Source organism: Malurus melanocephalus, unplaced genomic scaffold (assembly GCF_030028575.1).
Source record: "Malurus melanocephalus ecotype Western Australia unplaced genomic scaffold, MMel_1.1 scaffold_70, whole genome shotgun sequence".
NCBI classification, from domain to species: Eukaryota; Metazoa; Chordata; class Aves; order Passeriformes; family Maluridae; genus Malurus; species Malurus melanocephalus.
The window spans coordinates 423,048-436,668 of record NW_026623302.1 but is presented as its reverse complement, the minus strand read 5'-3'; the positions used below and the strand labels follow the sequence as shown (position 1 = coordinate 436,668).

At 41.0% G+C, this 13,621-nt stretch overlaps 1 protein-coding gene across 2 annotated transcripts in view; it reads left to right on the top strand.

Moving 5' to 3' along the window:
* The window catches only part of MTUS2 (microtubule associated scaffold protein 2), a 265,702-nt gene that overhangs the window by 205,345 nt on the left and 46,736 nt on the right, over positions 1-13,621 (top strand). For both annotated transcript variants that reach the window (XM_057366671.1, XM_057366672.1), the window contains 2 exons: positions 5,075-5,173; positions 10,360-10,568. In XM_057366671.1, coding sequence (XP_057222654.1) covers positions 5,075-5,173; positions 10,360-10,568 — 308 coding nt within the window. The remainder of the gene's footprint in view (positions 1-5,074; positions 5,174-10,359; positions 10,569-13,621) is intronic.

Below are 13,621 nucleotides of genomic sequence, written 5' to 3'. Positions count from 1 at the left end.
CTCTTCAACTAACTTTGGTTGTTCTGAATGACYCTGAGATTTCTATTCAGTCCAAAGAATTATTGATCTTATCAGGTTTATTTTTTCCTTTTTTTTTAATACCAGCTAAAGAGACTTTTTTTTAATACAGGTACAACACTATGATTTTCAGATGAGACAATGAAATAGTAATTGTCCTTTTTTTCTTATCAGATTTGCTTTAAATTTGAAACAAACACAAAGGAAAATCACAAGCATTAGCAGTTTCTACTTCAACAAATACATAGTCCTTCTTCCACATCTACTTATTTATTCAGTCTTTCAGTGTCTTCTAGATCACAGRAAGCTGAGTGTCTCTAGAGAGAATTAGACTGTCCTCATTCTACAAAATCCATCATATTTCCAGCTTTGCTCATTTTGWCTCAAACAATGCATGCAGAGATGTGTCATTACTCACCAAGGACATGACTAGTCATGGGTATCAGGGGGGAAAGCAGAAGAAAGTTCAAAGGGACTCTCTGTCTGTGAGTGACTGAAGACATTTGCTTGGTTGCTTTTTTTTTTTTTTTTTTTTTTTTTTTTTTTTTAACTTGCAGACTTGCATCAGTTAACTTATAAAATACTCCTGAGAATAGCTGGAATCCATGTGAATGCAGTCAGTCCCATTGAATTGTTAATGATCTCTACAGCATGTTAGGATTTGTTTTGGAATAAATACTCAATGTACAAYTTGTCAGCACACTTTCAATCTGAAGTATAAAAGCAGATTGAAGCCACCAAACTGATTTTTGAAGACTCAAAAAGGTACAGGTAAATAGTGCTGATTCTGCAGTGCTTGAGAAGATGTCTTGGATAAGGTGCATTTTGCTCTGGTTCCTAGGCCAGCATTCAGCACTGCTGGGGGAATGGAGAACTGGCTTTGCTTGTGTGCTATTTTTCTGAGTGATTTCTGGGATGTTTTGCCTTGTGTTTCTAATTAATTTGCWTTTTCTCCTTCTGCTTCATTTGGAGCAGGCTGTGTATTTTAATTAGGAAATGTAAATACCGTTACAGAACTGTGTGTTTAGATGCATTTTTCAAAAGCATAWGTTGTAAGCACACTGGTAGAAAAGAAAACAAGTATTTATGCTCATTGTTATCTCATAGTCCRAAATATCCATTTCTTCACACAAGCATAGATTTTAAAAGAGGGGAAACGTTAGGAGATTTCTAACCTTAAACAGAATGTAGATTGACATAAAAATTAGTAGCTTGTGGCTTTGACTGCTGGCCACCAGAAAGACAATTTGAGTCACTGCATGAGCTCTGTCAGTGGCAGCAGTCGGCAGAGCCTTGGAAGCTGTTCCAGGAAGCCTGGAAGTTAATGGTGGTTCCTGCTATGCCAGGAGCTTTGTGCTGGGAGGCTTGGTGCTAAGAGCCCTGATTATGCAGCCTGCAGGAATAAAGCTAATGTAGAGGCATTTATCACAGAGCAAATTGGAATTCCATATTTCCAGTCTGTGGGCAGTAACACTAAGGATTTGAAGTAAATTTTGTTCCAGATCAGATTTAATAGACATTTTAGAAGGTGAATTTTGAAGAAAATTAAAACAGTGTACAAGTTCAAGAAACAGACGTTTATGGTGCTTGATTTCCTTTTGTGATTTCATTTTGTGTATTTTTTTATTTTCTTATGATTGCATACTTAACACCTTTTGACATTTCAAATATATGAGACACGGAATTATTTGAGGTTGTACATGCATTTGGGTCTGTAATAACAACTGAAATGTTTGTCTTTTTCCTGAGTTACCATGGAAAATCAGACTTTTTATGTGCATTTAAGTCTTTGAGCTAGTTCTAGTACTTCAAGCTAAGAAAAGATCAAACTGCTAACCTCCTGCTGCACCATACCATGTGGTACTATACATTATGCTAATTACTACACCAATGCTCTCMCTCAGATTTTTTTAAACCTGAAATTCTCTATTTCAGTGAAATGACAAATTCTGAGCCCAAACACTTGTAATCTGAAAATTCYTTTTCCCTGCAGGAAATCAACATGTTTTCTGAACGTTTCTCTTTTAACCAGCTAACAGCTGTTGTTTCAAAAGACAAGTGCAAGGCCCATTTTTAGAAAAGCATTCAGCACAAGCTCTTATATGAGGTCTGATGCCAGGGATGGCTCTTCCCCTAAAATTTCCCTGTGGGTGATGAGCTTAGAAAAACGACAACAGCTTGCTCCCGCAGACCATCCTTCCTTTTGCCTGCTGTGTGGTTTTTAAATCCCTCTTCTTTAAGGAGGGCCACAGAGAGGCCAGCAGGGCCCTTCTGCTTAGGAAGGAGAAGTTGAATAATTGTTARCTCCGTGTGTCTGTGCCCCTGGCTGCTTCCCAGCTGGGCTGTGCTGGGCTCTGGCTCTTCCCTKGCACAGCCCCTCCTCTCTTGCCCGCTTGCTGCTCCGCAGCCCCACCAGACCTTGGGAGCTCTTCTAGCCTTGCAAACAGAACAAAGGCACTTTTCCTCCTTGTTATTAGTCCTACTTASCTGTCCTTGACATGGTATCTGTTTGCACCTTCTCTCTGCTGATTTCCCGTCTTCTGGAGCCAATGTGCCCCATACAGCTGCCCCTGCTGGACAGTGCCCATGAGCAACTCTCACTGCTGTCCACAGACCGTGCCTTGCCCTCTGCAAAATTCGGGGCTTCTTTGCTCTGTTTCACTTCAACCAAGGTCTAACTGGGCAATTGTTTCTCATTTTGTGTTTAAAGTTAAGGGGCTGAATGAATTCCYCAGGTGCTCCTCACTGAGAATGTCTCAAAACCAAAAGTTGGTTAATTATTCGCACGCCCTTTGCTGCTGAATTCTGTACCATTGCCTGTGTTTGACCTCTGGCATATCAAAATATATGGAGGAGCTGACCTCTGGCATAGCAAAATATATGGAGGAGCTGAGCATATGGCCCATTTGTGCATTATATTTTTATTTTAAAAGCCACAGAAAAGCCAAACCCTTATTACTGTGAAAAAGCAATGCCTGAATCTGTAACTGTATAAACTATATCTTATAAAACAAGCCCTGGTTTTGTCTCACAACTGCCATCTCAGGTTGGTTTTTAGTAACAAAAAGGCACCATAAASTTATTTTATGTCCTACTCTGTGGTAAAGCAGTGTAATAGGTGGCAGGCACAGGCAATTTCTGTCTTCAGTCACTTCACTCTGGAAARTATTAATCACAAATGAGAGTCATAGCCCCAACATGTTGTGTTTATAAACAAGAGAGAAAAGGGAGATGGATAAAAGTAAAGGTAGGAGGAAGTGTTCAGTCTTTACCAGCCCCTGACAAGCACTGATGTGATTTGCCGATGAACAGTGGAAGAGAGCCAAAGAGGGCTTTGGAGCTTGTGCTGCCCTCCCACCACCAGTCAGGCACAAGGCTTGTGCAGGTGCATGYGCTCTCTCCAGAAGTACTCTGCCAGCAAATGCTGAGAGACAGTGCTAGAAATTCTGCAGCTCAGCTCCTGGTGTGTGACAAATGCTACATCTGCAACTCTCTGCGTGCAAATCCTGATGTGGACAGAAGTGGAAGGGTGAATGATTTGTCAGAAACAAACCTATACTGCAACTGTCACTAGATGTGSCTTTGGTGGGAGCAGAACAATAGCAAACCACTTAATGTCCCTGAAGATTATGATCCCCATATAAAATTATTTTTCTCTGCTATTGAAATKGCTAGGTCATGTTTGCAATATGTAAAATGGAAGGTAATGTTAACTTTTGGACTGCCACTGTCATTAGGCACCACCAAGAAAATCTCATTTTGTTTTTCTGCTTCAGATACTTCAGACTCTGTGGGACATTTCCCTATAAGATGTCTGTGAACACACTCATGAGAGAAGGAAAAGTTAATAGGGCAAACATGGTTTTCCTTCTATTAACAAGTCATTTGCCCAAAATGTCTGTTTTTCCTGTGTGTCCAGGGCTGTGACACAGTYCTTCAGCTAAAATGCAACCACCAACAAACACTAATGGTTAAAAAAAAATGCAAACAGGAAAATATATTATCTCAGGGTTTTACTTCATATTGCTATTTCTCCTTACTTCTTTGATGAATGTTTTCTGCTTGAAATCCYGTGTCTGTGTCTGTCATACCGCAGTCAAACAAGCAGGGCAGCACCTCGTGTTACTGCACTCAGCATGGTCCCCACAGATACTTTGATGGGAGCTGTGGGTGGGCAGGAGGAACTGAGCTTGGGTGGCAACTCTGGCTTTCAGATGAAGTTGTATGTCCCTGGTACAAGAGGCAGTCGCTGACTGCAGAACTTTGACAGCTGGCAGACCATCCCCAGGCCCTGACTAGAGAGCTCCAGTGCTGGGACCAATAATAACAGGCTAACATAACTAAGTTGCCTCTCTCTGAAAATTTCCATGCCCTGTTTCATCCCACATTGTCATAGCATCTCATAAGTTGGTGCACTGAACCCACTGCTTGCCCAGCAGTGTCCCTGCCTGACTCACTGCATAGGCACTACCCACTCCTGTGTGTAGGCAGCCACATCCAGCCCAGCTCTGTCACATCCTGCCTGCTTCTGGATCAAGCCTCTTTCTTGTCTGCATGAGAACCTCTTGGGAAAGTTGGTCCCCAGAACAGCCAGATTCCTTACTGTGACTTGCATGTGACTTCAGTCAGCTTTGCATGGTCCTATTCCTTCTCCTGCAGCTCAGAATGAGTTTGCACAACAAGGTAAAGGGACAGAGCACAGCACTCAGAACAGACAGGATGGGTTACCAGTGTAGCTATTTGTGCCTTAATGGCATTTGTCATGGTGCAGGTGATTGGAAAACCAGGATAGTGTGTAAGGCCTTCTTTTGTCCTTCTTTAGTGCTGTGCATGACAGCTCAGCCACGTATGCACAGTTGTGGTTGCAAATGTGGCAGGTTGGCATCCAACCCCAAAATTCTGTGTAGCACCATCCTGTGCAAAGTCCAGGATGTATATTGGTGAAATATTTACATTTTGCCATCTTGGTGTGTACCTTAGTGACACAGCTCTGCACAGTTACAAACAGAATTGTAAACCAGATGTCTTTCTATCTTTTTTTTTTTTCCTAAACCAGGTGTGAAGAAAGAAGTACAAAAAGATCAGGATGCTAACAGACCAGCTGTCTCATCTCCCAAGAAATCAGCAGTAACAGCCACAAAACTCCATTCACCAGGTATTTATCAACCCAAGAGTACTGTTTCAGGGAAGATTTAAAATTGTTGACTTTGCACCTCTTGTTAACATACTCAAATCTGAGACCTACTGTTGTTAAGTGAGGATTGATTGCGTCCAAGGTTCATTAACCTGGCTACAGCAGGCTTTACCATACCCATGCATCAGCAAAATAGACTTTTGTTCTGTTTGCTCTAACCCTGCAATCATCTCTCCTTCAAAATAAAGAGTTGTTGCTATTACATGTTAAAGGGTGCAGAAGCATCTTTTTTATCATTTCAATTTTCTTACATAAAAAGAGAACAGATACATACAGAGAAATAAAAGACACCTCAGACAATTGCCTGGAGTGATAGTGATTGCTCAGAATCGACTCTTACTTTTATGCAGAGGTACTAAATTTCCTGGCTATTTCTGTGCAAAACTGGAAAAGGAATTATCTATAGAAATTACCTTCAGAGTGCTATTGGGACACTGTCAGCTTATCACTCAATGTTGGGCACAAACACATTTATGAAGAATACCTTTTTTTATTTGCTAAAATGAAGAGAACTTGTTTATGTCTACCAACTGCACATTAACAAATGCATAAGGTGCCTAAAGGTTTTTGTGGGGCTGGCCTTTGCTTGATCTCAGTGCTTCTGAAATGAGCGTGCGTGGTCTCACTGATTTTATTGTGCTTGCAGTTCATCTTTTGTTGCCTCATTTTTCAGCCTCTGATTGAGTATTTAAAATGTCATCTCCACAGCTATAGGATACTTGAGTTATAACTGTGGTGGGTAGAGCCCCAGGTTGCTTCATTGGGTAGCAAAATATAAAGCGTGTAGCACAGCTCTCCAGCTCCTATAACTTGCACCCCGAGTTTCCCCATTATTACAAAACTCAGTCCCTATTCCTTTCCTTCTCAACCAACAAAATCAAGAAAACAGAAGGTTAAATCAAGAAAACAGAAGGTTAAATCTAATCTTCCCAGGCACCCACAGGATACAGAATTCTTCTCCCTACAAAGATATTAGAGTAAAAATATGAACTTAACACTGTCCTCTGAGTCATATAATTTACAGGCTATTTTGCACCTGGTGAGATCACAGAGAGATCCAAARAATTTGTTGCAGAGTGTGCCAGACCAGAAGCTCACCAGTGTTTATAGCGGTGGGAGTCCAATTTAAGCATCAGCACYGATTGTGGCTGTAGCAGCATGTTACAACGTATCTGATTTGCCTCCACCAGGATTACAAAGCAAAATGGAACATAGGAATATTTGTACAGTGTATTTTTATTGTCTTAAGGAGGTCTGCATTTCCGTGGGTGASTTAATAATTGTCAAGGTTTAAATTTTTGGCGTATCCAATTCATGAAACCTCAAAGGTTTCTTCATTCTTGTGAGAGGTTGAATAACTGACCTCTATCCATCAGAATGATTCAGAATTTGTTCAGCTCAGTTCTCTGCAATTAAGGCAATCTGAATTTGTATATCTCTGTAAGGATCAAGTAGGAAAATAAACCCCATCTTCATTTTTTTTTTTGGAGTAACCTCTGGCATTCTTTGAACTACAGCAATAACAAAGCAATAATGACAATTTTTTCACCTACCTGACAATTTCAAAAACAGTCAAAGCAGCCTTTGAACAAGATACAGAGTGTAGCTGGTGCTAACGGGCAGCAACAGCCTTTTTTCCRCCAGAATTGCAAACCCTGCATCATTTTCACTTTCTGAAGGGAGAGAATGTATCTCTCAGGTAACTTCACCACAGCTACATCCAGCCACGAAACAGGTTCTAAAATTTCTGASTGCTGTTTCTAGGCAGTATTTGCTTCTGTTACTGGCCTACTCACAATCAGTTCCTTTTAATCAGTGCTGGTTTTTGACTGCCATACACAAATTATTTTAGCCTTGAACCTGASCTTTAGAATTTGGATCAGTCCTCCTGAAGGCTTGCAAGGGAGTTTTGAGATGCAGAGTCTTGCAGGGATCTCAATTTTGTCTTTTAATGCAACACCACTCCTGAGATCTGTGTGTAGGAGCAGGTGTCCATAAATACAAGTTCTCTCCTTCCTCCCCATTTTAGAACTGTGCCAACTGTTTCAGACATCTGTCACTTTACACAATGCTTCACATCAATTGTCTCAAAGTAATTTACTCACTTTTCTTACCAAAATGTTGGAAATTGKACAGTTAAAAAGCAAATAAATTGCAATCCCCATCTAAATCCTCCTGGACAGTGTTAATTATGAGTATATACTTGTTATGTCTCCATCGTTCAAACACTCACATAGATAAAAAAGACTTGAGAGTTTTGAAGCTGATCAAAGGGGTTCAGTGATCTCAGCACGCTCTGGGTCTGCCCCTCTGGTCCCACCATCAGCAAAAAGGACACTGAGGATCAGGGCCGACATCATTAATATATACCCTGTTTTGTGCAGAGCAACAGAAGAGAGACATCAATGGCAGAATAAGCTTAGTAAGCTGTCTTTCAGACCCAAATGAACCGCGAAATTCAGATTTATCCCTGAGGAGAAYAGCACCATTTAATTTACAAGGACAGCTTATAATACTGACAAGGACAACACAGAGATGTGCGCTTCAAATCTYCCACTGAACACAAAGGCTAGAAAGATATAACACTGAGCAACCTGATGGGTTTTTGTTTTAATTAAAACTGAACTGATTCCAAGGGTTTTCCCCTACACTTCTCCCTAAGCCTTCTGTTGTAACATCACTGTGCTTCTTAAACAACCCAAGATGATTTTATAGTAAAAAGACAGATATTTATGGCTGCTGCTTCTATAAATTTCTTATTTTATGGTATTACTTACTGCACAGTTATGAGTCCCTTGACATGAATTGGGTAGTATGTAAGAAAATACAATTACTGCACAAAAAGGTTGACAGGCTTTAAGTGACATAAAAATGGATAGGGGGCAATAGCTGTGCTGCTTGAAATCTCTTAATGACAGAAACTCCTTGTATTGTATTATTTAGGTCTGCCAACAACATGGCATCAGTCTTGATGCTGCAAAACATGGTATTGTTTTTCACAAATGCAAGTCATGGATGCAAAGAGTTTCAAAGGGTGTTTTTTTGCAGTTACACCATGGGATGCTTGGAGACATGAGGGAGCATCTCTGCTGGACCTGGCTCTCTGTAATCTTAGCCTGGAGCCAGGATGTAGTTGGGCAAGATAGAAGATCTGCTCCCAATGGCTCCACACAAGCTGGGGACCTGAAAAAGTAGAAATATGTCCTGGGGTATTGCTCTGGGGAAGCCATAGTGCCTGATCTAGTAAAATTGCCCTAAGAATCTGATTGYACACCCAGATCACAGTCTCAAAGATCTAAAAGATCTAAAGCTCATGTGACAGAATTACCTCTGAAATTTGTAATGCTCTACTTTACAAACTGGCTCAGACTCATACCACCAGAGGCATCTCTGTGGGAKGATCCTTTTAGGAAAGGGATAGGTAGTACTCATGGCAGAAGTCTGTCCCCTATCACATTGGTTGCTGGAGAGTGCAGACATGATTCCTGTATTGTTTTAGAGGAGCTGTCAATTATAAGACTATAAAACTACAAACTTTCCTCTATTTTTTTTTCCATATTCTTGCATACACAGCCTTTTCTACTAATACAGAAATCTTCCAGACCCATGTCCATGATCTCTAGTAACACATTGGACAAAGATGTCTGGTTGATATTTTCTCCCCCTTTCTTACTGACTTTAGCTTCTAGGCGAAAAGCGGTAGGCTGATGGAAGAATCTGTGAAAGACCAGAGGTTCCTGCCCAGTGTTCAGAAATGAGCTAAAGAGCAGCATCTGAGGAGAGACTAGGGGAGGCAAAAAAATTCAGTAAGCTGTGCAATGGTGATGCCCAGCTGGCCATATTTTTCTTTTACAGAGGAGAGTTCTCAGAAAGCAAAGAAGGTAGAGACAAAACAGATTTTCCGAGCAGTGGCTTGAGCAGCCTGATGCCACCAGAACACTGCCCCTTCTTGCTTCATCCTCATTCTGTATATCCACAGCAAAGGATAGTTGACTCAAGCAGGATGTGAAYTTAGGAAAAAAGCCTCACTGTCCTGAAGCAGCTTGTCATGAGTAAACTTTAATTCTTGTGCCATTGATGTGAATATGGCACTGTATTTGAGCTGATCCCCTAAACACAAGCTACACTGGTGCTTTCACACCTTTGTACAGCATCAGGCTTGCTTAAAGGCAACTTGGAGCACGTCAATGGAGCCAGTCTATCTGGGCCTATTTCTGCAGGTAAAYCATCCCGTGATTCTGATGAATCATTGATGCTGAGGGAGCAGCCATGCAGAATCAGTGATGTGACTCTTGAGCATTGTGTGGCACCTGGTGGCACTTTGATATGTATCTGTTAAGTGCTGCCATTTTAAGCATGTTTTAAAGCTGAGAGCAAGGGGAAATCTCAAGGCAGACTGCATCATTGCAGATAAAAAGTAACARTGATATCCCAATAGCAAGCAATCCATGCTTTGTTTGCATTCAGGGAGGGACAGCTYCAGGCCCACATTGTCCTGTCTAGAGGCAAAATTAAATTGGCAAAGGCAAAGGAAAACTGGCACCTCTGTCAAGTCACCAAGCTTGGGGTTCAGGTGGACAAAGGAACCATGTGCAGAGTATTAATGTCATCTAGCTGTTTTCCACATCCACAATAAGATGAGAATCCTGACCTGGAAGTGCCCATTTCTCCCACTGCCATCCARGAGACCCCAGCATCACACATCGAGATGCAGACCTCTGTTCTTGTATGATGTCTAGCAGAGGTGTGGTGATTCCTTCCTCCAAAAACCTCAGTTCTCAGTGACACACTCTTGGGGCAACTCTCCTCAACTTGTAGAAGACTTCCAGGCTCAGAGCCTGAGGTGAGATGAGGAGAGCTTCTTAGTTAAGAAGCTTCGAGCTTTGTCTTCTGAGGAAACGTATTTCACTGTGCTCTTGCCTTTTTTTTTTTTTTTTTTTTTTTTTGGGGGGGGGGGGTTTTTTTTTTTTTTTTTTTTTTTTGGGGGGGGGGGTGGTTTAGTTTTGTTTTTGAAAGACTGAAAGCTGTGAGTGCTACAGACCTTTTTTCCTTTTGTAGGGATGAGTCTCAAAGGCCATAGAAACACTTAAAAGTCACATCTATACCTACAAAGTGACCTGAATGATCTTCTCTTCTCTCCTTTGTAGGACATCCCAAGCAAAGGCCAACCACCCCAAAGAATGGATTCTCCCCCAAACCAGGAGAAGGTCGAGACACTGAAAAGCAGCTCATTCAGAGGTTGAAGGAAAAGTGTGATGAGCAGTCCCGGCGATTAATCAATATCCAAGATGAGCTTAAAAGGGCCAGCTGTGGCTTTGATGTCTTTGCTATAACCACACAGTACTTTTTCAGGCAGGTAAGTGCAATGGGTGCTTGTTACCATTGAAAAGATACTTTGCCTTTACACCTGTCACTTGCTGAAGTTTATTCCACAGACATTRAAAATTTGTTCTTGGGACCAAAGCATGTAATTTCTTTACAATGATCATTGTGAAAAGGGAATTTTAATTTCAGAGAATCATAGAGAGAAAATATGCAACGACAAAGGAAATCTGGTGCCCCTGTCAAATCACCAAGCTTGGGGTCTGGGTGGCCAAAGAAATTATGTGGAAAGTGTAGATGTTATCCAKTCTGATAAATTGAATAATTTGTTGCCATATATTTGAAATTAAAAGTTCAGGAACTTGGAAGAATTTTGAGTGAAGCGTTTGTCACTAGCAGGGGGCTTCAGGATGTTTTTAGGAGTAAAGGAGATGCAGAACCTTAGAAATCTCAGTCTTTGACTGCTACAGCTGGAATGGAAAGTGTAACTGAGATATTGATATTTGTGAGCAATCAAAGKTGTTAGATGAAGGAAACAATTTTATTTCCCTCAATAATTTCCCTCTTCCTGTTCACCATGTATCAGGCAGAGTGTCCCTGTTGCAAGGTTGCCAGTTCCTGAAGATTTTAGGATAACATTTTCTCAGCATGTGGAAGATTACAGGCAGCGGGTATAAGGAACATAAAGAAAATGTTGCTGGTAATTAGAGAACCTTTTTTATTCACTCAAGTCAAAATGAACAAATTTTATGACAACCAAAGTAACCATGGACAACTTGTAGGTATTGCTTGTTTCAAAAGCTGTTTAGTGATCCAGGAAAGGTAGCTGGGCTCTGAGGTCCAGGCTTGGTTCACATGATGCCCGTGTATTTTTTAACATCCCAGGTTAGGCTGGTATCCCAAGGCTGGTATCCTTTGTGAAACAGGCAGACAATCACCAGCAGTAGGACACAAGGATTAGACAATATCCTTGAATGCCTCTGTCTGCTTTTGGAAGAGACGAGAATAAATTTTCTGTTAAATGGGAGAAAGAAAAACATGAAAACAAAACCTAAATTCAATCAATCTTCCAAATTTGGAAATACTTTATTCTGTTTTGGGGTTGTTTTGTTTGTTTGTTTGTTTGTTTGTTTGTTTTTTTCAGTGGGAAAGGTTACCTTTGAATAAGTAACCACAGTTCCCTAAGTAGGAGCTGATCTTGCTGGGGGAGATTCACTGAAGTGAAAAAAACAGGGAGTTTTTTATATGTCCTAAATATTTTAAATATTTTCCCAGGAGATCTTTACCTTCTGTTTTTCTTTAGTCTTGACATTTCTGTATTTCAGGACTTGCTGGGCATTTCTAAACACTTTTGTGTGGGTTTTGGTTGTTTTGGGGGTTTTGTTGGGGTTTTTTTATGGGTTTGGTTTAGTGTTTTGTTTCCGGTTTTTTATGTTTTTGAGCTGACTATGGAGTATTCTTTTTACGTCAGATGGAAATAAAAAAGGTCAGAGCAATGTCAGCTCAGCTTTGTCCATGCATTTTCCATTGGGGAGAGATTTTTAATCACATGYCTCATTCACAATCTGCTGAAGGAGCTCTGGAAGCTTAGGCATGTCTCCTTCATCTCCAATGGATATGTTTTAAATGAGAACAGCTGCTGCAACTGAACTTTGAGATGACTGTCATTCTGTTGGTGCATGTTGGATCCATCCTGAAAATGCCTCCTAAATCGACAAACTCAGGTTTCTTTATTTAACARCATCTTCTGCAAGTCCTGGCCAAGTAAAACTGCTCCTCATGTTCCCAGCTCCTCTGTATTTTCAGGCCAGCTGGGGATTTCAGTAATGCCCCTCTGAGTGCCTGGAGGTTAAAAATAATACACCTGTAAAAAATTCAAGCGCCTTCAGGTTTGGGCAGGATTAGGTGTAGATTTGAGATCCACCCAGATGTGGTACCCCCTTTAGGAGTGTGGTTGCTTTAGGCTCTGTTTTCAGTGCATRCAGGCAGGTGAGCACTTCATGAAGACTATTTAAAGCACCAAAGAGCTGAATTTCTGATTGAGGTACTTGCCTGTCTCGTCTGAGATTTCCAGAGAGCATGAAGGCTGTTGAGCTTAWAAATTCAGTGCTGAAGTTGAGACTATACAGTGGGACAACCTGGGACTACTCAAGCAGTTGTGTAACTGGGCAGTCAGCTGTTTTGCAGCACAGGCACAGACAAGTTTTTGAGTGTCATTTGAAAACACAATCTGTAGATGTTTTCTGAGATGGCATTATTGTCTGAAAGCTTGAGCAAAACTGAGTTGGCTGRCTTTGAGTTAGGGCAGCCTGGAAAAAAAAACATAAACTTTTCACATTATAAAAACAATAACAATTGTATGTATTTGTTTCTGAGAACCCTGCAGGCAAAATGGTTGAGGTTTCCTTTGCAGTTTGGCAAAGGAAAAACACTCATCCAAGAAAAAGGTGTTGTGTTTTTCCAGAGAAGCTTGGGGTTGATTTGTCCAGCTGGCAGCTCCACTCTCTTTAGCTGAGGGCCCAATCCTATTTTGGTACCAGAGAGCCTCTTCTGGGCTGAAAGCCACTTGTGTCCAGTGTCTCTCTCCTTACGTCACAACAAAATAATGTTCGAAACATACATTTTTTTATTGATTTGAACATAAATGTATGTGCTCCTTGGATGTGAGGACAGCCCTGAGTCTCAAAAACAGCCCAAGGACCAGTGTTTTGCGTGCAGCTAGGAGTTTGCCCATGTCTGTGCCTTGCTCACACTGTTTCTGTTCTCTCTCCAAAGCTGTGGAAAGCACCAATGCAAGTAGTCCAGCAGGCATATTTAGCTGCAGAAAGAGARTGTTGGTATGTAATAAAGAATGTTGGACCACACCAGCGGTTTCTTTGAGTGCTTTAAGATTACATGATCATTTTCTTACCATTTTTTTGGATTTGTTTTCTGACTCTTTCAGACCACTGCTGATTGGCATCCTGGAATCATCTCTCTTTCTCAGCTGAAAATCCTCTTTAATTGGCAAGATTCTTTTAATTAGCATGTTGAAGTCCACAATATGTAGCAGTATTTAACACAAACCCATTAATTGCCAGCTAAACC